Source organism: Spea bombifrons, chromosome 5 (genome assembly GCF_027358695.1).
Source record: "Spea bombifrons isolate aSpeBom1 chromosome 5, aSpeBom1.2.pri, whole genome shotgun sequence".
In the NCBI taxonomy this organism is placed as follows: Eukaryota; Metazoa; Chordata; class Amphibia; order Anura; family Pelobatidae; genus Spea; species Spea bombifrons.
In genome coordinates, this window is record NC_071091.1 from 89401698 (window position 1) to 89424417 (window position 22720).

Sequence of the window (22720 nt, forward strand, 5' to 3'; positions counted from 1 at the left end):
CAGCGCAGAGGCGTGCAAAAAAGAGATGTGCTGCATTGTTAGTCTTTAGGAAACCTTTTCCTAAAGTAGGTTGGGTGGCGATGTTACATATAACAAGGGAAGCTTAAGTAGCATATCATGTTTTTAGTTAAATATTCATCATTTCATCTTTAGAGACTCAGGATAGCATTTGAAACAGAGAATAAATGATTGCATCCATGTTTAACTCGTATAACTGGTATCCAGCATGATCCATTATAAATCAATCTTTCTTTTTCTTCAAACTTTCTAATGGAAAAAATGTCCATTTCTTCTGCTAGTTTTCATTTACATCTAAAATGTCTTTTCATATTTAACGGCGCTTTTGTCAGTGTTTCCATTCATGCTATCTATGGTTTACAGAAAAAAAAGAAAAAAAAAAGATATGTGACTCTGTAATAACTACTATGATTACCTCCGTAACAGTCATCCTATTAATACTGTATGCATGCATATAATTGTTGAACATTTATGTCAGATGTCTGTATAATGACATTTCCTTCCTCATTTCAGTCTGAATGCATATGCAGGATAGCAAATAAATGTTTAAATGAATCATTCTGTCTCATTTCAGTGTTCAGTCATTTACATTAGCATTACATTAATCTTACTGCTGCCTGAGGCATCTACTATGCGTTATAGAAGAATGAACAGTCATGGGTGCTCACACGCTAGTTCTTAGTGATACATTTAATAAATAGTTTACTAAACCACATTACACTTATTGTAACACTGGATAAGGAAAATAAAATTGACATAAATCACACACACCTAACACAGCAGAACCACTAACCTCAATTTTTGAGTCTATTAGGATGAAAACAGACGATGATTTATGTAAATTCTTGTTTTGAACATGTGATTGAATCTGTTCCAACCATTTTGATTGAGCCGTCAGTGTGCAAACTGGGATTTCCAGACAACCTAGCATGGTTATTATGGCCCATAACCGGGCTCTATATTTAAAGCCAATTGCTCTCAAAGGCAGCAGTATGGTCTGACATTTCTTATTGTGTATAGAGCATAAAAACACACAATAAAAAAAGCTTATTTACTACTGTGGTCTTGCTATGCAGTTTACTACCAGTCATGGCTTTCTAAACCAAGACAGGATAATATCAAAACATAGAGGGATTTTATAGCAGTTGTATTCTCCAAGGGAAGTAAACCAAATGGGATATTGTAAATTAGATACTAGGCATAGAAGTCCACCAGCATTTTAATGTGTAACTTTCAGGTTCTTACATACATTATACTATGCTGTAAACAAGTTATTCCTTTTACTTTGTTGCGGCTCTGTACTATGTAGGAAATTCCCACTTGATTTTTTCACATCTTATAAAACAGCATTATCTATACAGCCTATTCTGCAAATAAGGCAGGCATACAAAATGTAGGCAACAAAGGATTCCACTAAAATTAGGGGGTAGCAATGTCTAGCATTTTATACATTAACAAATATACGCATTTTTTCCCTCTTAGACTGTGAATGAAAGGTGTGGTTGGTTGCAGTAATGACTTTTGCTGTGCGACTAACCATACAACTTTAAAAATCTGTGTCAAACAAAAGCCACTTGCCCTTTTAAAATACTATGGTCAAACCATCTACTGGATAAATGCCCTCTTGTAACCGATATATATAACAAATTATGTATTAACTTTGAAAATGATGTGATTTAATAACACTGTTCAATCATGTGGTTAGGCTACATAAGCAAGGAAAACGTTTCTTTGCGCAGCAAACTACATATATTCTAGAATTACTTTCCCCAGAACTGGATAGCTGTGGATGTTTTGTCACAGCTATTGCTGACTAAAATAGGGGTTAAAAGTTAAAAGGTATTAGCAGTACTTGTGACTCCCAGTACTGGGACTAGTATAAACTTATTTTCCTATTAGTGTGTTTATTTTTTACTGTACTCATTTTTCATGAGTAGCGCTAAATCACACATTCTTATAAAAGTCTTATTTCACAAAAGTGAGTACACCCCTCACATTTTTGTAAATATTTTATTATATCTTTTCATGCGACAACACTGAAGGAATGACACTCTGTTACAATGTAAAGTAGTGAGTGTACAGCCTGTATAATGGTGTAAATTTGCTGTCCCGTCAAAATAACTCAACACACAGCCATTAACCCCTTCGCGACCATTGCCGGTTCAGGACCGTCATGACAAGAAGGTCACTAAATGACCTTTGACGGTCCTGAACCGTCAAAAAGTTAAATAAGCTTAGAAAGTGATCAAGGATCACTTTCTTCGCTTAAACGGCCTTGCTGCAATGCCTCGATGTCGAGGCATTCAGCAAGGCCGAGATCGGCATCGGGGGCCATGTCTGGCCCCTCCCCGGGGCGTCAACAGCCGCCATACAATGTATTTTTAAAAGCGTTTAGGAGGCGATCAACGATCGCCTCCTAAACTTAAATGGTGTCGCTGGAATGCCTCGATCAGGAGGCATCCAGCGACACCAAACACTTACCTTTAGGTGGGCTGTGACCGCTCCGGAGAGCAGTCACAGCCGCAGCTGTCGGTGATCTTCGCCATCCAGTAAGATGGCGGCGGCCCGGGAACTACAACAATAAAGACGAAAAAGTTCGCTAGAGGGTCTCCAGACCCTCTAGAGAACTGGCTCCACTTGCTGGTTGAAAACAGGTACTGCATTCAACCATGCAAGTCAATGGAGCCCAGCTTTCTAATCACTATGTGATTAGTAAAATATTCAAAAAAAAAATAAAAAATAAAAATATGGAAAAAAAAAATGTGCTAACATTTAAAAATAATTATGCAGTGATGTCACTAGATGAACCATCCAGTACCAGCACAATGTGTAAAAAAAATATAAAAAAAGTATTAAAAAAATAAAAAAAATAAAAAAATAAAGTTTATTATTTTGAGCAAGTGCTAAAATTTCTCAAAAATCTCAGAGTTAAAATAAAAGCACTTCAAATACCCAAGGGGTGTCTAATATATAAAAAAAATGGCTGATGGGGTAAATTGGAGTGGCCTAGCTCACAGATAGGGCATAGGTACAGACTGACCAAAATGGAGAAAAAAAGCGCACTTCCCAAATGTGGCATTTTAAATCTGAAACAACCCGACAAACCCATGCATGTCGGGTATCACTGCACTCAGGAGATGTTCCTGAACACATATTGGGGGGTTGTTTGACAGTGACATATACCAGAACCTGTATATCTATAACTAAAGTACAATTTGTGTGAAAAAAAATTACTATTACAAAGTTTGACAAAGTGTAGTTCTATAATTGGTGCATGGAAAGGGTTAAAATAACAGCATTCGGAATACCCTGGGGTGTCTAGTTTTCCAAAATATATGGTTTGAATGGGTTAAATTGAGTTAACCGGCTTCAAAGATATTCCAAAGAAGAGATGGAGGCAGAATGACCAAATGACCACCTGGATTACGCATGCCCCAAAAGTAGCCTTTTACCAGCCAAACAATCTGACAAACCCATGCATGTGGGGTATCGCTGTACTCAGGAGATGTTGCTGAACACACATTGGGGTGTTGTTTGATAGTGACATATACCAGAACCTGTATATCTATAACTAAAGTACAATTTGTGTGGAAAAAAAAATAAAAAAAATTACTATTACAAAGTTTGACAAAGTGTAGTTGTATAATTGGTGCATGGAAAGGGTTAAAATAACAGCATTTGGAATACCCTGGGGTGTCTAGTTTTCAAAAATATATGGTTTGAGGGGGTTAAATTGAGTTAACCGGCTTCAAAGATGTTCCAAAGAGGAGATGGAGGCAGACTGACCAGATTTGTTAAAAAAGATTTGGAAATCATAAAACGCTGCTTGTACTTATTGCCCTATAACGTACAAAAAACAGCAAAAAAACATAAAAACATTGGGTATCTCTAAACTCAGGACAAGTAGTAGAATCTATTTAGCTAGTTTTTTTACTTGCTTTTTTAGGTGAGTAAAAGATTTTTCAAATAAAAGTCATAAAATGTCTTTTTTTTCAATTTTTCACCATGTTTTTTTTATTTTTTTTATAGTAAATAAGATGATACGATCAAAATAATGGTATCTGAAGAAAGCCCATCTTGTCCTGAAAAAAACAATATATAACTTATGTGGGTACACTAAATGGGTGAGGAGAAAATTACACCTGAACACAAGCACCACAAAAGTGTCAAAACAGCCTCGGTCCCACAGGGTAGAAAACGAAAAATGAGCCCGGTCCTTAAGGGGTTAATGTCTAAACTTTGGCAACAAAAGTGAGTACACCCCTAAGTGGAAATGTCCAAATTGGGCCCAATAAGCCATTTCCCTCCCTGGTGTCATTTGACTCGTTAGTCTTACAAGGTCTCAGGTGTGAACAGGGAGCAGGTGTGTTAAATTTGGTGTTATCACTCTCTCATACTGGTCACTTGAAGTTCAACATTGCACCTCATGGCAAAGAACTCTCTGAGGATCTGAAAAAAAGAATTGGTGCGCGACATAAAGATGGCCTAGGCTACAAGAAGATTGCCAAGACCCTGAAACTGAGCTGCAGCAAGACCATACAGCAGTTTTACAGGACAGGTTTCACAGGCCTCGCAATAGCTGACCAAAGAAGTTAATTGCACGTGCTCAGCTTCATATCCAGAGGTTGTCTTTGGGAAACAGACGTATGAGTGCTGCCAGCATTGCTGCAGAGGTTGAAGGGGTGGGGGGGTCATACTGTCAGTGCTCAGACCATACACCGCACACTGCATCAAATTGGTCTGCATGGCTGTCGTTCCAGAAGGAAGCCCCTTCTAAAGACGATGCAAAAGAAAGCCAAGCAGACTGGAACCATGTCTTGTGGTCCGATGAGACCAAGATAAACTTATTTGGTTCAGATGGTGTCAATCGTGTGTGGTGGCAACCAGGTGAGGAGTACAAAGACAAGTGTGTCTTGCCTACAGTCAAGCATGGTGGTGTGAGTGTCATGGTCTGCATGAGTGCTGCCGGCACTGGGGAGCTACAGTTCATTGAGGGAACCATGAATGCCAACATGTACTGTGACATACTGAAGCAGAGCATGATCCCCTTCCTTCGAAAACTGGGCCACAGTGCTGGAAAATAAATAAATAAAGGGTTTACACATTAACCCCTTCAATCCCAGGGGTTTTTGGTACCTCAAAGCCCAGAGCAATTTTGCCATTTTTGGGGTATGTCGGTTTAGCGATGATTCTCTTTTCCTGTGAATAGTGTACCCATGTAAACTATATATTGTTTTTTCAAGGAGAGATAGAGCTTTCGTTTGATACCATAGTTGGATGATTAGCTGAAAATTTAGAATGAGAAATTTAGTAAAAACTAGCGAAGATTAGAAAAATAAACTAATTTTTTTTTACATTTTCCCTCTGAATCCTCACAAAATTAGGTAAAGTGATGGAAAATCCCCTCCAAGTTTATCAATTCAGGTGTCCTGATTTCAGAAATACCTGATTTATATAGATTTTCCAGACTTTCCCAGCACCAGGGAGCATACTATAAGGTGTACAATTTTGTATAATTTTTATGCCTATGGCTTAACGGGTTTGGGGGTTGTGAACGGGGGCAGGAGGGTTATACTGGCTAGATGTTATGCTAGGGCAATGGGATGTAAGGTTTTTTAAGAATTTTTTTTATTATCTTTTTTTATATATTTTTTTTAAATATTTTTTTTATTTTAATTTTTTTTACATTTTTTTTTTACACATTAATGGTTAGAGGTCCTCCTAGGGACCTCCTGAACATACCAGTGATGTCACAGTGATGTGCATAGAGATCGTAGCGTCTCTGTGCCTCATCGGAGGGCAGGATATCCCCGCAGGACCTTCCGGGAATGCCCGATCGCGCGTTTGCAACTGCACGATGGCGCGATCGGGCAGTTTACCGGTAACAGCTTACCGGCTTTCATGCCGGAAGCTGTTACGGGCGATCGGACAGCAGAAAGCCGACTTCTGCTGTCAGTGGGGAGTCCAGGCTGTCAAACGACAGCCTGGTCTCCCGTGCAGCGGCAGGGATGTGTCCCTGACGCTGCACGAAGGGCTGGACGTACCGGGACGTCCATAGGGGTTTCTTTGTGGGCGTTTTTTGGACGTCCCGGTACGTCTATAGGGGATTGAAGGGGTTAATGGCTGTGTGTTGTTATTTTGAGGGGATAGCAGATTTACCGTATTTGCTTGATTAGAAGACGACCCTGATTATAAGACGACTCAAATCTGAATATTAATTTAGGAAAAAAAGAAAAAGTCTGAATATAAGACATCCCTATAGGAAAACACCTTTTGGAGTATTTCAGTCAGAGCCATTACAGATGCTGTGAAATGACCTCAAGGAAGCTCTTCACACCAGACAGCCTAGGGATATGGCTGAGTTTAAGCAGTTCTGCGAGGAAGAAGGGTTCTAACCCCAACTGTTGTGCAGGTCTGATCCTCAGCTAGGAGAAGCACTTGTTTGCAGTTATTGTTCAAGGGTTCACTTACTTTTGCCACCAGCAATATCAATGTTTAATGAATGTGTTTAATAAAGACATGACAAAATAATTGTTTGTGTCTTATTAGCTTTCCTTACAAGCACTGAAACGGTTCATTGTTATTTGCATGTTAATTACGCACCCTCTGGGGTTTTTCTTTTTTAAATGTCATGTTTTGCTTAATGTAAGAAATACTTAATTTAGTGCAATGGATATGTGGCACAGCCTCCCATCAGAAGTAGCATGATGTCCAGAGAACCCCTGCCATGTTTCCTTTCATTTCTATTGTAATAAAGTTTTACTTAATGTAAGGTATATTCACTTTACTGAGAGGGTGGTGGATGTGGAAAAGTATCCCAGCAGAGGTTGCTTGCAGTCCACAGAACCCCTCAGACTTTAATATTTTGTTTTGTTTGAGATTTTTAAAAGATATTAATAGTTTTAGAATGATCGGAGGTGGGATTTTTTTCAGCATAGATACCTCTTTTCAGAGCGATCTGGGGTAGGATTTTTCTCAGTATAGCAATCTCTGGCATTGCAATGGATAACCATAGACCTTTTTTTTCTTTTGTTGTATGTAACTTCTTGCACTTTATCCTTGAACGTCTGGAAAGATTGCATTTGCTAATACTTAATAAGCAGCACCAGTTAGATTTATTGGACTCCTCCTGTACCCACTTTGAATCTTAACCACATTTTCTGAAAAAACTGCCAAAAATGCTAATCATAGCTTGCCTGGTCCCAGAAAAGTTAACAATCTTGTAATTAACTGGCTACCTTCCAAGATGTCTCAACCATAGCAGGCAAGCAAATTAATAAAACTTCATGAAATTGTGGAGGTTTTGCCGTTTATGTGATATCACAAAAGTCTGAGGGCACCGGGGGTAGGGGTTGGTGATAAGTCCTCTGCAAGACTTATGGAGTATCTTCTTCATTACCCTACGCATGGGCAAGTCTAGCCTTTTTCACAGCAGCAGGGACATCACAGTGCCACTGCATGGGACATTAGGGGTTCCATTCTGAAAGGTGTCAAAGCTCCCACCGGAAGGTCTTTGGAGGAAAGGAGAGACTCAGCAGGGTCTGTCTAGATTGCTACCTCTGCTGGCTTATCACACAAACAGACCTATGGAGCACAGGGGAGATTAGACGAAGGAGCAGGAGAAACAAAGTCTTCCAAGGAATGTAGAAAAATAAAAAACTATATAAAAACTATATAGTGAGCTCAATGATGTCAGTGTGACATCACCGGCATCCATAAGATATTATAGAGATCATCAAAGGACTGTCTATCCATATCATACTGAGAACAGTACAAATATATAAAAAAGTTTGTTTTATGTTTATTTTAAAAATGACATCCTATTGCTCCAGCTCTACAAGTAAAGATTAACTACCCCAAACACCTTAAGCCAATATTAAAAAAAATTGTAAACTATAGGGTAACATAAAAAAATGATGTTTGTGACGTGTTAATGTAATCAGGTGATCTTTGCCAAACATTGTTTAGCAGCGCCACCTACTGTGTAGCGCTCATAATTGTTTTCTATGGTTTCAAAAGACTACTTACCAAAGATATAAAGTGTGTCGGTACATCACAGAAAATGAAATCTCGATTAAACCAACATATGGTAAAAATGGCAAAACAATACAGTATTTAGGGTACTAAAACCCTTGCCACTGTGTTAAGCAATCAGCATACAACAGTCTCAGACATTGACTGGTTCCCTAATCAGGATCAGACAGTTTATAGCAAACCCTAAAGTATCCTTAAAACATTTCATTTGAAAATGGCATGTTTGAGCACATTGAAAATTGAGTGGTAGGAGTGGGACTTCCCCGCCACAGAGTGGAGTTAGTGTGATGGAGGTGTTAGTGTGAGTGAATGTGCCATACTGAGTGTAGGTGCTAGTGTATATGGATATACCTGCTAATATCTACCCATTCTGACCATACTGCAGCTATTGTGTAATTACATTCTTAACCCCATCACGACAAAGCCCATACATGTTCGGGGGTCACAATGCAACGCATTAGTGACAAAGCCCGTACACATACGGACTACCGTTATTTACCTGCATTGATCGTCCTCTGTGGATCATGGGAGGAAAGCCCTCCTCCAAAAAAAACTAAAACAGAGCTTAAGAAGCGATGAGCAATCGCTTCCTAAGCATAATCGGTGTTGCTCAGTAACTCCCTACCCCAATCACCTTGCAAGCGCATCAGTGAATGGCATTGCCGCCACAGAGGGTCTATTCAACCATGCAGGTCAATGGAGCCCGGCTCACTAATCACAATGTGATTAGTAAAATAAAAAAATAGGTAATATATAAAAATAATCCCCCACTGTCACAAAAAGGTCCAAATATATATTTACACAAAAAAGTTTTTTTTGAGCAAGCCCTACAAATAGCGCTATGTGTTCACAAAAGTTGTTGCATGGAAAGAGTTAAAATATTGGCATTTTCAATGCCTATGGGGTGCATAGTTTTTAAAAAGTGTATAATTTGATGGGGTAAATCCAATTGGCCGGCTTCTAAGATGTCACAAACATGGGACACTGGCACAGACCGACCAGATGTCCATGTGCCAAAAAATGCATACCTCACGAAAGTGGACTTTTACCTCCCAAATAACCCAACAAACCCATGCATGAGGGGTATTGCTGTAACCAGGAAATGTTACTGAACACATAATGAGGGGCTGTCTGACAGGGATATATACCAGGAGCAGCAAATTCATACCTGAAGTAAAATGCGTGTGGGGGGGGGGAAAAAAACACATGAGAAAACACTACAGCAAACTGTAACAAAGGCTGATGGTAACATGTGTGAATGGAAAAAGTTAAAATACCATTATTTGAAACTCCCAGGGGTGTACATTTTTCAAAAATAGTTTGATGGGGTAAACTGAATAGGTCAGGTTCAAAGATATCCCAAATAGGATATGTGGGCAGAAGTTTTTTTAACATGTCAAAATTCCAATTTGAAAAACGCACACCCAACAAACCCATGCATATGGGGTAACACTCAGGAGATGTTGCTGAACACATATTGGGGTATTTGACAGTGACATATACAAGGAGCGGTAAATTCACAATGCATGCGAAATAAAATACATAAAAATTAGCACCATAAAGTCTGGCAAAGGCTGATGGTAGAATTAGTGCATGTAAAGGGTTAAAATACCAGCATTTGAAACACCCTGGGGTGTCTTGTTTTTAAAATATGGTTTGATGGGATAAATTGCATTGGCCGGCTTCCACATGAGGCAGAATGACCAGATTTCTGGAAAAACGGTTTTGAAGTAGCAAAACGCTACTTGTAATTATTGCCCAATAAGTTGCAAAAAAAACAAAAACATTTGGGATTTCTAAACTCAGAACATGATAATATAAGATATGATAAAAATGAGCAAGCCCTGCTTGTCCTTAAAAAAAAACAATATATAATACGTGCGGGTGCACAAAATGAGAAAGAAGAAAATTATAGATAAACAGAAACACTGAAAAATGTTAAGAGTCTTTGTCCCAAAGTGTACTACGAGTAAGAAGCAGTCTTGTCTCTTCTTTAGAAAGGACAAGTTCCCAAACACAAAATTAACAAAGATTTGCAAGCATATTTTTGGGACTTTATAATCAGCACCCCTTAGTACCTGGGCAAAAAAAAAACCTTGCTTTTGAAGCATAAATAACACCGATATTTGAAACCCTTTACGCATTTCGCCCTAAACTTCACCTCACCTCACTGTAAATGAATAAACGCCCCAACTAGGTGTGTAGTAAAGCGTGACAAGGGTTTTCATGGCAGCCAATCATCGGGAGCGTTACAACTTGCTTCCAACCGGACAGTATTTGAATAGCAGCGGCGCGAAAACCCTCACACAGCCCAAGGGGTATGCGCATGCGCCTCTATTCATAGAGCGTTGGTGAGGTGAACGTAAATTAAAACTACTTGGCACCAACGACATGGAGGGACAGGGAACAACGGGGGCTCCGTTCGACGAGGTTGCGAAAGTGGCCTCCGAGTGGGTGTTTGATTTCTTGTTCGCCGGCCTATGCTATTATTTTAAAGAGGATCGAACGGAGGATTTCCAAAGGACAGGGAAGGCGTTAGAAGGTAGTATAAAGCGGAATTCTCGGGACCGTTCATTCCGTTTTCAGGGTGCACCCTGCGGATAAAGGGCGCGTAGTAACATCTTACGCCAAGCATTCAGCGGATACGTTGCCATATGATTAGTGGGCGTGGATAGTGAAGTCAGGCGTAGCTTTCAGAGCACCACGCCTACTTAAGCCTTACGTCATCAGCGCTTTGGCAAAACAGTCATTATTTTACTTGATGTCACTTGACAGTGTAATATTCCGTTTTAATCCAAAACCGTCCATATTTCATTTCTTTGAGCAAATACTGAACTTCTCATGAAATTGTATCTTTAGCTATAAAATGTCAGTTGGGTATATGTGTGTCCTGTACTTCTCATGTGTCCCCTGTTAAGCACTGCAGAATGTGATGGTCCTGTGGTAATCATAAATAATACAGGTGAGATCTAGCTACCCTAATTGCAAGACAGCTATTCTGATCTTTTAATGTGTGAACCAGCTTTAACCCCTTAAGGACCAGGCTGTGTTTTATTTTTTGTACACTTTGTGACCTAGGCTGTTTTAGCACTTTTGCAGTGCTTGTGTTCAGCTGTAATATTCTCCCCACCATTTAGTGAACCCACACAATTTATATATTGTGACAAGAAGAGCTTTTTTTCAGATATATTTTTTTGATCATATCATCTAATTTCCTATAAAAAATTAAATTATGATGAAAAGTTGAAAAAAAAACCCTTTTCTCACTTTTATTTGAAAAATGTTTTATTTATCTAAAAAGTCTAATTAAAAAATAAGCTGCTGAATAGATTATAATATTTTTGTCCTGAGTTTAGAAATGCCCAATGTTTTGGGGTTTTTTGCTTTTTTTTCTGCAAGTTATAGGGCAATAAGTACAATTAGCGGTTTGCTATTTCAAAACCATTTTTTTCCAATTCTGGTCATTCTGCCCCATGTGCTATTTTGGGTATCTTTGAGGTCCTAATGCAATTTACCCCATCAAATCGTTTAATTTTGAAGACTATACACACCAAGTTATTTGAAATGCTGGTATTCTTTGTCAAACGTTTTGGAAGTAATTAATTTTGCATTTGTTATCACATAAATTGTACTTCAGGTATGGATGTACAGCTCCTGGTATATGTCACTGTCAAACATCACCCCAATATGTGTTCAGTGATACCCCCATGCGTGGGTTTGTCAGGTTGTTTGGGAAGTGCCCATTTTTTTTAACTCGGAACTTTGACATCTGGTCCTACTGCCCCATGTCCTAAGTGGGCCATCTTTGAAGCCGGCTAATTCTGTTTACCCCATCACACCATGTATTTTTGAAATATGGGGAGGGATAGTGGCAGCATCAGCACATAAGTTCCATTTGAGAGCATCCTTAACTGTGGGCATTAAACTTAAACTGTGGGCATTTAATATACTTTTCTATATGGTTCAAGGTGAAATCGGCTAAATAACTGTAACTTTAAAGGTAACCTCAGTCACAATGTATCTAGTTTGTTTTTATTTTTTGAAGGACCATAGTTATGATTTGATTAAAAAAAAAGCTTTGTGCTGTAGTGTTTCTTATAACCGAAAATAAAACTTAATTGTGGAGGCAGGTTATGAAAGGGTAATATCTCTCAAGCTTGCTGGAAAATAATGCTCGTTCCTGATCTCTTTCCTTTGTGGAAGGTGCGTGTTTATAATAAGCTAGTATGTTGTGAAAACTCCCTTTGTTAGTTTGTCTTATAACAGCAGAAGTGTTTCATTTTGTGAGAATAGACCCAAATATTCTACAAAATCTGCATGTGAAAATTGTCTTGTCTTGTGATCACGTTATATAACTACTTTTTTTTGTATTTACAGTCATTCTTGAAGGTATGCCTGTTTTAGATCCAGATAGGAATAAGGCTGTATACATTGCACAGTTCCTTACATGTGTTTCAGAAGGAAAAAGTCTTGGTAAGCTCTTTATTTCATCACTGCAAATGTATGCACTGTGATTACAGCGTGTTTGCTACGACCCACGTATGTTTTTTTTTTAATGGGACTGTATGGGATGTTACCAACCACAAACACTTAGATTTTATTTACTGTTAACTTGAAAACCTACCGAAACCTCCGTGACACTAACACACTTCAGCCACTTCTCTAATGCATCTCTACCTCCTCCTCTCCTGATGTTACCACAGCTCAGTATTACCATATGCTAGGCTCAATCCAAGATATGGTCTCGCCTGTAATTGTGCACCCTCAGCAATCTCATTCTGCACAGACCGTCTCCTCCAATGGTATACGGATACTGCTGAGCACCTATGGACGAGGTCTCGCTCGCCTGAAGACTTTGCACATTACAACATCCTCCTTAGTCCCGCAGCACCTTCCTCACCTTGCACACTGGCCATGAATTTGACGCCACCAGGGATAACATCCTCCCCCGTGGTGTCGTATGGTACCCCAGGGCTCGACAAAGGTGTTTGTCAGCCTCTTACATCGGGGGCGCTGTTGCTGCTGTCTGCCCAGGAGTCTGGGCAGACCAGCACAGCCACTCCGAACCTGCCCCCGAGCCTGCGATCACTCCCACGGAGTGATCCTGTAGGCTGAAAACGCGGTTGCAGGAAAACCAGCAATCGTCTTTTCAGCTGCCACGGGCAGCTTCAGGGAAGGGGGTTGTGTTGACCCAACACCCCCGAGCTGCCTGATCGCTCCATGAGAGCGACAGTGCAGCGTTAACCCCTTCAATGCCGCAGTTTTAGGGGTTAATTCCCGTTTTGTACGGGGCTCTGCTGCTGGTGGTCTGCCTGGAAGCCCAGGCAGACCAGCAACAGCAAAAACGAGCCCCCACAAGCCCTTTGATGACTTCTGTAGGCATGGAAGTCTACAGCAGTCATCAAAGAGACTCCCCCTGTAATGGCTGGTCTATAGACCAGCAATTGCGTCCCAGCAGCCAGAGGCAGCTTCAGGGACAGGGGAGAGGGTTCTTCGGTCTCCACATGAGTGTGGAGACCAGCCCCAACCCTCCCCTGCTGCCTGATCGCTCCATGAGAGCGACAGTGCAGCGTTAACCCCTTCAATGCCACAATTGTGTATGACACATTCGTGGCATTGCAGGGGTTAACATTTGTCAATACCTATTTTGTTAAATATCAGTCAATGCTGTGCTCCAATGGAACATCAGCATTGAAAGAGTTTAAAAAAAAAATAAATAAAATCAAAAAAATAATAATAATAAAAAAACAGCACTGACCTGAAAGTCCAGGGTGCTTCCAGGTCAAATGCTGTGAGTTTAGTAAGTGGGCTGGTGATCAGATCACTCCTGACCAACTGTTAGTTTTAAAAAAAATCCTGGCTCCTAACTTTTTTAACTGGCGCCTAGATTCACAACAAATTTGTCAAGCCCTGTGGTACCCCTACCTCCCTCCTCGCCACAAGCCACCTTCAAACTCTCAGCATGACCATCTACAATCTGGTTTCTGTCCACAGCGTTCCAATGAGACCACACCTTGGACCTCACTGGTCTTTCATACAGTTCTATAAACTATACATTGGTTCAGCTTCTAATTTAAGTATTATCTGCTTTGTTTTCACATACAACAAAAACTACAGAAATATCTCATGTTATGGATTTGCTTCTTCAGAGCATTCCCAGGGAAATTGATGGAAGGGGACAATGTATATACAGATACACTGATAATTTTTTTACCCAAATGAAGTACAAGGAGATCTAAGCACAAGAGTTTTGTAATGAAAGTCTCTTATTTGAATAGATACCCAGTTTGAATTGGATGAAAGAGTCACACCTCTAGAATCAGCTGCAATGTTCTTAGATGAAATTGAAGAGGAGAAAGAGAATTTAAAAAATCTGATCAAAGATATCAAATGCATTGTGAAAGTTCAGGTGAGTTAACGTTTTGCCATCTCAGAATGTCTAGTAATGTTCACACTTCTGCTTTACCATAACTGTTTAATACCTTAGTTCAGTATCTTATATGTACTTTATCTGTGGACACGGTCGTGCCAGTAACGGTTTGTTTTGTGGCTGTAGGTATTTTTATGACAAATAACTTTAAAACTGCCGTATAGACCAACAGTGACAGTTCTACGTAAAATATCAAAGAAAAATATTTTCTGGGTAACTAAATAATAATGTTACTTTTTATTGTCACTTGAACAAAATGTCATTTTTTTCCCTTAGGCAGTAGCAATTTGTATGGAAAAGGGAAGATTTAAGATGTCATCTGAGGTCCTTGACCGGTTATTTCCAGAATCAGAGTCTAACAAGGTGATTTTCTAGAATCTTGATACTTTTCAAGCAAATATAATGGTTGTTTGTCAGTAAAAAATAAAAATCTGAATGTTCCATGTGTCTTTGTTTGAAGGCATAAGGCCAAATCTGGAATAAAAACTGTATATTTCCAATGTTGAAAGACTATATAAAATGTTACTAATATACTAAGCAGAGATACTGGTTCGCTAAAAACACAAAAAGTTACCAACTTTAATTTGTATTACATAAAATTAATTTATTTAAATAAAATGTATTAAATATACAAACAGCTTGTAGATTTTTCCAATTAGTGTAAATTGTTTTGATGTATTTGACTTTCAGGATTTCTAAAAATATAATTTCCATTACAAAACCCTTGTGCTTAGATCTCTTTATACTTCATTTGGGTAAACGAAGGGATTATTTTACCCAAAGAAAGAGGCCATATGTGGCAAACACGGCATAACTAGTATGTCCATTAATGCTTGCCCTGAAGTCATTGCCCTTTCTTCTCCCTTAGTGGCGCAGCCTGAACAAAATTGGCTTCTACAGAAAGATTTAAATGATAAAAAGGTTTTGTACCGTGTGAGCCGTTGAGAAAAGTATAGTTAAACTATACAGAAAGATTTATTAATTAGAAGACTTTAAATTTTTTATTTATTTTTTGGTAGATGTAAATATCCATAACATAACTTGATATGTGCTTATGTGCATTGAGTTATGTATTAAAACATTTTACATGTATAGTGTCTTCCAATGCAGAAATGAAACTGAATAGTAAGTTAACCATGTGTCTTGTAATTAACTTTCTTGTCTTATATTTTAGTATTTGAAAATGAAGTTGGCAATGATTGTTGGCAAGAAGGATCCATACCATGCGTTTCTGGAGAACTTCAGTTATACTAAAATGTTGACGAAGATCAAAGTGTACATTGAGCTTATACTGCAAGAAAGATCACCAGCTTTTCTGTTAAAGGTTCACCATACTGAAACATACATGGGGGGGAAATATATTGCTGGGTTTGCCCCAAACACTTCACTTAGTATACTTTTATTGAGATTTGTTTAACCCCTTCATGACAAAGCCTGTACATTGTTTTTAATGGATTTAAGGACAACCCATTGTCCTTAAGGGGTTAAGGGATATTTTACTTAATTCGGTACATTATCGTCCTGCCCTTGTGTCCCTTGCATCTCCAGTCCATTTTATGTATACTGAAATGCAGAATTGTGCCTAAACGAGACAAACTTTTATTGCTTCAATATGGGAAAATTAGTGTTTACTGATCAAGTCAGAGGTGTAAAAACCAGTAACATATTTTGCTGTTTTGCAGGTGGCCACAAAAGTTGTAGCAGCAAAAGCAGAAAAGATGGTCGGAAACCAGACCGAAAAGAAAGATGCTAATTTGCTTAATAATGAAAGGTTGGTTAAATACTCTCAGGTGGGAAAAAATGTGGAACTACTTTAAGAAAAACAGTGTACAGCAATTTTGTATTTTAATGTAAAAATTTCTTATTTTTCTTTTTTTACATTAAACCCAGCGTAATATCGTCGAAGTGAAAAGGTAAAAATATTGCATGCTTTGTTGTGTTTCTCCCCAGACTAAAAAGTGATGCAGTTTCACTTTCATCAGAAAGCACAGTGGGCTTTCACCAGATGACACAAACTACAGAAAGTACACGGTATGCGTACAGCTAGTTTTAAATACTATTTATTTTAATAAATAAACAAGCCAAGTGAAAATGCATTGCTGTATTTTTTACTCCGGAGTGAGCAAAGAAGCGTCCCTGAAAATGGAAGACAAACTATCCTTTTTAGTAAGACTTTATGGATGTCTTATACATATGGACAAAAACATATTTGCAACTTATCTTAATTTTGTACCGTATTTGCTCAATTATAAGACAAGGTTTTTTTCAAAGCAAATGCTCTGAAAAATACCCCTTGTCTTATAATCGGGGTCGTCTTATAATCAGACCTCAAATAGGTCTGACTATGAGACTAAGATCCAGATCCCCGCAGCGCTGCAGGGGACCTGGATCCTCCTGTCTTATGCCCCCCCAACTTACCGGTGCTTCTGACTCCCTGATGTGTAGTCAGGGCAGCGGGTAGATGTCGCAGCGGGTAGCGTAGGCAACTTCCGCTGCAGCTGGAAGTAGGTGTCGTTAGCAGCGGGGGTTGTCTGCGTCCGTCGCGCAGAGAGAAGTCCCCGGGGAATCGCACAGATCTTCTCCGGCTGTCAGAGAGGAGAGTTCCTCAGGGAATTCTCTCTGACAGCCGGAGGCTGTATGCGCGAAAGTTGCCTACGCGAATCCCGTAGACATTTACACACTGCCCTGACGACGCACCGGTAAGTGAAGGGGGGGTGTTAAATGGGGGGCATAAGGCATTTCTGTAGGCAGAGTGCTCTATGAAATGCCTTTTAACCCCCCTTAATGCCACTCTGCCTTCAGAAATGCCTTTTAACCCTCTGTACACCACTCTGCCTCCTGAAATGCCTTATACCTCCCTATATGCCACTCTTCCAAATAAAATGCCTTTTAACCCCCTAAATGCCAGAGGGGCATATAGGGGTATAAGGCATTTCTGGAGGCAGAGTGGCACATAGGGGGTCATAGGCATATCATGGGACACAGTGGCATTTAGAGGGTTAAAAGGCATATCATGGGGTACAGTGGCATATGAGGGGTATAAGGTATTTCTGGGGCAGAGTGGCAAGCCTGGGGGCAGATGTGCATAACTGGAGGGCAGGTTGGAGAATAAAAGGAAATAAAAACAAAAAATATATATTTTTCTCAATCATAGCTTTTTTTTAAAAAAAAAATAGTTTACATGAATTAACATTTACTGGTAAAACTTTTTTCCTATAGGGTCATCTTATATTCAGGCTTTTTCTTTTTTTTCCTAAATTAATATTCAGATTTTGGGGGGTCATCTTATAATCAGGGTTGTCTTATAATTGAGCAAATACGGCATTTTTCTACAGTTCAAATAAGAGTAGCTTGGAAAATGGATCTAGAAATGTGTAATACGCACACACACACACACGCCAAGGAGGAAATGCAGCAACCTTAGCAACCTATTGATATCTCTACTTTTACAACTTTACACCAGAATTGTAAATATGCTGCCCTTGTTAATTCTGAGTTGGTTTTCCTTTACGTTTTTTGTCACAGTGCTGTGGAAGTTTAATGCAGACCCCGCTGTTACTTTAATCCTGGTGGGTTTGCTCTCTTCTTTATATTGATGGTGTTAGTGTTTATTCTTTTATTATTGTTATTTAATTGTCTCTGTGATACATGAATCAATGGGGAAGAGCTTTTATCCCCCTCAATGTCAGCATGGGCAACTGAAACCCACTTGATCCTTGTGTAGGCTTATATGCATCTAGCCTGGAGAGAATTAAAGAATATATTTAGTGAATACAGTCATAAAGATGATGGTTAATTTTTTTTCATGTTCATTTATCTTTTACAAAGTGAAGACGATAGTCCTTCAAGTACAAATGCACGTTCAGCTGTGCAGGAGCATATGTCGGACATCAATCAGTAAGTTTACATATGATTTATACTGTGAAACAATACATAATTGTAGAAGTGTGTGTATATCTTTACTAGAACGTTTTATGTCGCTCTGCTTTGTATACAGTGCAAGGGCTTTTTCCAGCTGCTGACTGGTAAGCCTTGCAGCATGCAGTCTGTTTTTTCTAGAATTGTTTGCATAGATACGTGAGCAGAAAACAAAAACCGCTACCGAATCATTCCAGCTGTGGTGTGCATGAAGATCCTTAGCGTTTTAACCAGGTATAAATTAATAGTTGGTTGGCAAACTTCGCTCAGAACGTCAACCACATACCCATCCATGGTGGCACTCATTCCTCCTCCTTGGAAGCAATTGCAAAAAAAAATACATACTTTTGAATGTAAATGGCAAACTCCTGACTAAATGTAAATGACTACACACATACAGAAATGCCATACGCTAATCTAACATGGCTTCTGCCATATTGTGCTTTCTGTTATTTATACATAACCTCCACCACGTGTTAAGAATCCTTGCTGGTTGGATTATGTCTTGTTCATCAGTTATTGACAGGGAATCAAAGCCTTCTCTGTGTATTAAAGGCAAGGGAGGATCACAAATCCATAGCTGGCTAGACATAATCGTTACCGATCCTTAGAGCATTGTGATGAGTTAGAGATCAAGAAGGCGAGCATTGGCCATAGATGGATACGTTTCTCTTTGTGCTAATTTCTTGAAGTCCTAACAAAATGTCACATTCCTCTGTTGTGAAATATGTGACTCCTACAACATTCATTCCTGCCTCTGTCACCAGGCATGAAGGCAATCAAGAGACTTTATACATGAAACTATTCTTTTACAGACAAAGTTCAGATGCATCGGATATTTGTTCTCCACTGATTTATTTATATAGGTATCTTAAATATATTTTTTATATTTTTTTTTTCCTTGTGAAGCAACGAAATAGCAGTAGACGGCAATACAGAAGAAGCAAAAGTGGATGCAAACGCATGTAGCGAAAGGTAAAAATAATGTGTTTTGTTACCTGTAGTACGTGTACCTGCAGAAATAACAGGCTGGCTTTTTTTTCCCCTTTAATTTTCAGATGTCAAAGACGTTTGTTCTCTTTTGAGCTGCAAACGCCGTGGGAGCCAGATAAACAAACTACAGGCAATACGTTAATAGGCCGCGTGAAGTTAGGTAAGAAATAAACAGGAGGACTGCCACACAAGCAAGCATCACAAAATAATTTATGTAATGGCTTAAACATTTCATCTCACCCTTTTAATTAACAATTGACAAATGTGCGTATTCACCACTGGATGGCAGTGTAAAAATATATCTAAAATCTATATCGCTTCACTATTCGTTAGATAACAATGGCAAGGTCATCAACACTGGGGCCCTATAAAATGCATAGTTCAATGCACAAGGAGACTATACATGGCCAGCCAAACTCTTTCTGCAGCAGAAGTGAAGTCAAGAAATATCAACTCCCTTACCAACTTTTCCTTCAGTGAATAGACCCCCGTAGCATTCTGTGAGAGAGGATTGTGGACACACACCCAGCCCACCAAGTAGTTGTGTTTGTAATTTTTCTTTCTATACTGCATAGACATAATGTTCGGAGAAATTTATTTTAAATTTTAACTTTTTTACATTTCATAGCCAGTTGATTAGCGTAATGTACATTACCACTCAAAAGTTTGGGGTCACGTAGCTGTTTTCATGGAAAACTAGGACATTTCTAGCGGTGTGACATAATTGTAGAATAGTTTCTAACCATTGCAACACAGGAGTGATGGGAGTGATAAAGGGCCTCTGTACGCCTATGAAGATATTCCATGAAAAATCAGCCATTTCCAGCTACAATACTCAGTTATAACATTTACAACGTCTGTAGGAGGCACTGAGTGTTATAAGAACCAGGAAGGGGTGTATGAATGGAGATCCATACAGCAGAAAAGTTAGATGCTGGCAGGAATATTATGAGAAGCGTCGCTACAAGGCAGTTTAACCCCTTAATGACAAAGCCCGTACATGTACAGGCTCAAAATGCATTGTTTTCAATGGGTTTAGGGACCGCCCATTGTCCTTAAGGGGTTAAAGATGCATGAAACCGGCATATAGAGATCCTGAACAAGTGAAGGTTGATGTCTGTTAACACATGACTAATATCTTTAAATTCACTTAGGAAAAAGAAACCGGGAAAACCAAGAAACTTTGAAATCTGTCAAAACTGGATTGTCACCGGTTTCGGCCGCTCCTAAGAAAAGACAGGTGTGTTTTGGAACAGGTGTTAATTCTAAGTTTCTTTTAGCAGATAACTGCTCTCTGCATTTAAGTGATGCATAAAAAAAATGTATTTCAATATTACAAATTTGAATTGAATTGCTTATTAAGAAATAATGAAGATTAGCATTTCTGGAATCGAGATCGTAAAGGAATAGTGAAGCTTCATGACACACGTGTGTCCTCGGCCTCGTGTAAAATTCATGAATATTAAAGTACTTACAATTTACACGTCTCCTGCATGCCAAACAGTTGGAAGGGGAAAGGGGCAAATGCATATAAAAAAGTGACATCACGACAATTTAAAGGGAACACAACGTGCGTATCACGGCTGGATTGTCCCTGTAAAGCTGTACTGCAAAGTGGGAATTTAGGGTATATCAGAACTCAATATTTTGTATTCTGTATTGCAAAGGTAACTTTACTTTTAGTTAACTCGGTCTGGTTTTCTTTTCTTTCTTTTTTTTTTTTTTTTTTTTTTTTTTTAATGCTGCAGTAGACCAATAGACTAGGAAAAAAACAAAAATCATTTTATTTGTTTCCAGCTCCCTCAGAGGCCGCTGTAAATGATGGAGCTGGAAAGTGACACCACCGTGGCAGAGCTTCTCATACTCTCCCTGCTAGAGGGAGATGATGAAGTGTTGAGCGGACATGCCTCTGTCGGACTAATGGCCCAGTTGCATCTGGAACCTACTTAGCTCCTCCACTTGATTATACAGGTCACTGTTTGGTTCAAAGAAAACACAAAACCTATTGGTGAAGGCAGAAAAAAAACAATGCGGCCCAACTAGTCTAAACATTTTTCTTGATGTAAAGACGCAAACCTTATTTAGTCCTTGTTCCTTTCTACCCCATTCATGTTAAAATTTCCGCACTGTGTTCGCCACTACCTCTTCTAACCCTTACAAAAAATTACTGCAGTTTTTCTGAAGTAATACTGCAGTTTTTTGGACATGAAAAAACTGCAATACTGCACTTTTACTGCAGTATTACTGCACATTTACTGCATTTGTACTTCACTGTACTGCAGTATTACTGCACTTTTTCTTTATATTGCAAACCTACAGTTGTACTACAATTTACTACAGCTTTATTGCATTTGTACTTCCGTACAAAAATAACTGCAGTACAACTGCAGTACAGCAAAGTACAAATGCAGTAAAACTGCAGTAAAAGTGCAGTATTGCAGTTTTTTCATGTCCAAAAAACTGCAGTATTACTTCAGAAAAACTGCAGTAATTTTTTCGTAAGGGAATTGGAGGTAGTTCCACTTATCTACTACACTCCCAGTAAGGTAGGTTGCATTATGTAGTCGCCGTAACACATTTTGTGTTCAAAGCACTTAATTAACATGCCTTGTTTTTGTTGTCACAGCACTGGACCTGGGAAGAAGACGAATTGCTGAAAAAAGGTGTAAAGAAATACGGTGTTGGAAACTGGAGAAAAATCCTTGTCCATTTCGAATTTAACAACCGGACAGGTGTCATGTTGAAAGATCGATGGAGAACAATGAAGAAACTCAATATTGTTGGGAGTGAGAATGAACTTGTTTAAAGATTTGCAACTTGTAGTACCATGTCCACTAAATGTTGTGAATATAGAGTATATAACGTCCCCTCCTGTGCAAACAAACTGCTCCAAGAATGATTAGGTTGGATGTCTATTTAAAAAGGCAGAGACCAGTATACTTAAACCCAATTTTCTTTCCTGTAAATATTCACATCTAACTCTTATGCATTGTATAGTTATTTTGTGTGTTTTATTTCACTTTTTTACTTTTTTTTGTTGTTTTAAGGACCCATTCCTTTAAATTCTCTGTGCTAGAAGTGGTAAATAAAGAAGAAAATTTCCTTAAAATTTTGTGAAGTGTCCTGTTTGTATACTGTTATTAACAGCGTAGGATCTCTTATATATCTAGTCTGTTTTAATATTTGATTCAAGTTCATTTAGCATTCAGAATTAGAGATCAAAATAGGCTTGCCATCATTTTTTTTACGTAATATCACGAAACTTTTTGTGCAGTATGCTGCCCAGCTCATCCTCGTTACTAATTGAAAGATCTTTACCAGTGCTTG

At 38.9% G+C, this 22720-nt stretch overlaps 1 protein-coding gene across 1 annotated transcript; it reads left to right on the forward strand.

Moving 5' to 3' along the window:
- Positions 1–10362: 10362 nt before the first annotated feature.
- TERF1 (telomeric repeat binding factor 1) lies at positions 10363–22496 on the forward strand. Its single transcript, XM_053467468.1, has 12 exons — positions 10363–10594; positions 12430–12525; positions 14331–14461; positions 14759–14845; positions 15657–15806; positions 16165–16253; positions 16433–16513; positions 18311–18379; positions 19310–19375; positions 19459–19553; positions 20548–20633; positions 22020–22496. Exons 1-12 carry the CDS (start codon positions 10444–10446, stop codon positions 22197–22199), a joined length of 1281 nt encoding a protein of 426 aa, XP_053323443.1. The 5' UTR covers positions 10363–10443; the 3' UTR covers positions 22200–22496.
- Positions 22497–22720: the final 224 nt, after the last annotated feature.

What these genes read in the sequence shown, in the direction of transcription:
- TERF1 (XM_053467468.1), top strand. Translation starts at nt 10,444, where the DNA reads ATGGAGGGACAGGGAACAACGGGGGCTCCGTTCGACGAGGTTGCGAAA. An exon ending in TTCAGAAGGAAAAAGTCTTG is followed by an intron (nt 12,526 to 14,330) that starts GTAAGCTCTTTA and finishes TTATTTGAATAG; the next exon opens with ATACCCAGTTTGAATTGGAT. An exon ending in CACCAGCTTTTCTGTTAAAG is followed by an intron (nt 15,807 to 16,164) that starts GTTCACCATACT and finishes GCTGTTTTGCAG; the next exon opens with GTGGCCACAAAAGTTGTAGC.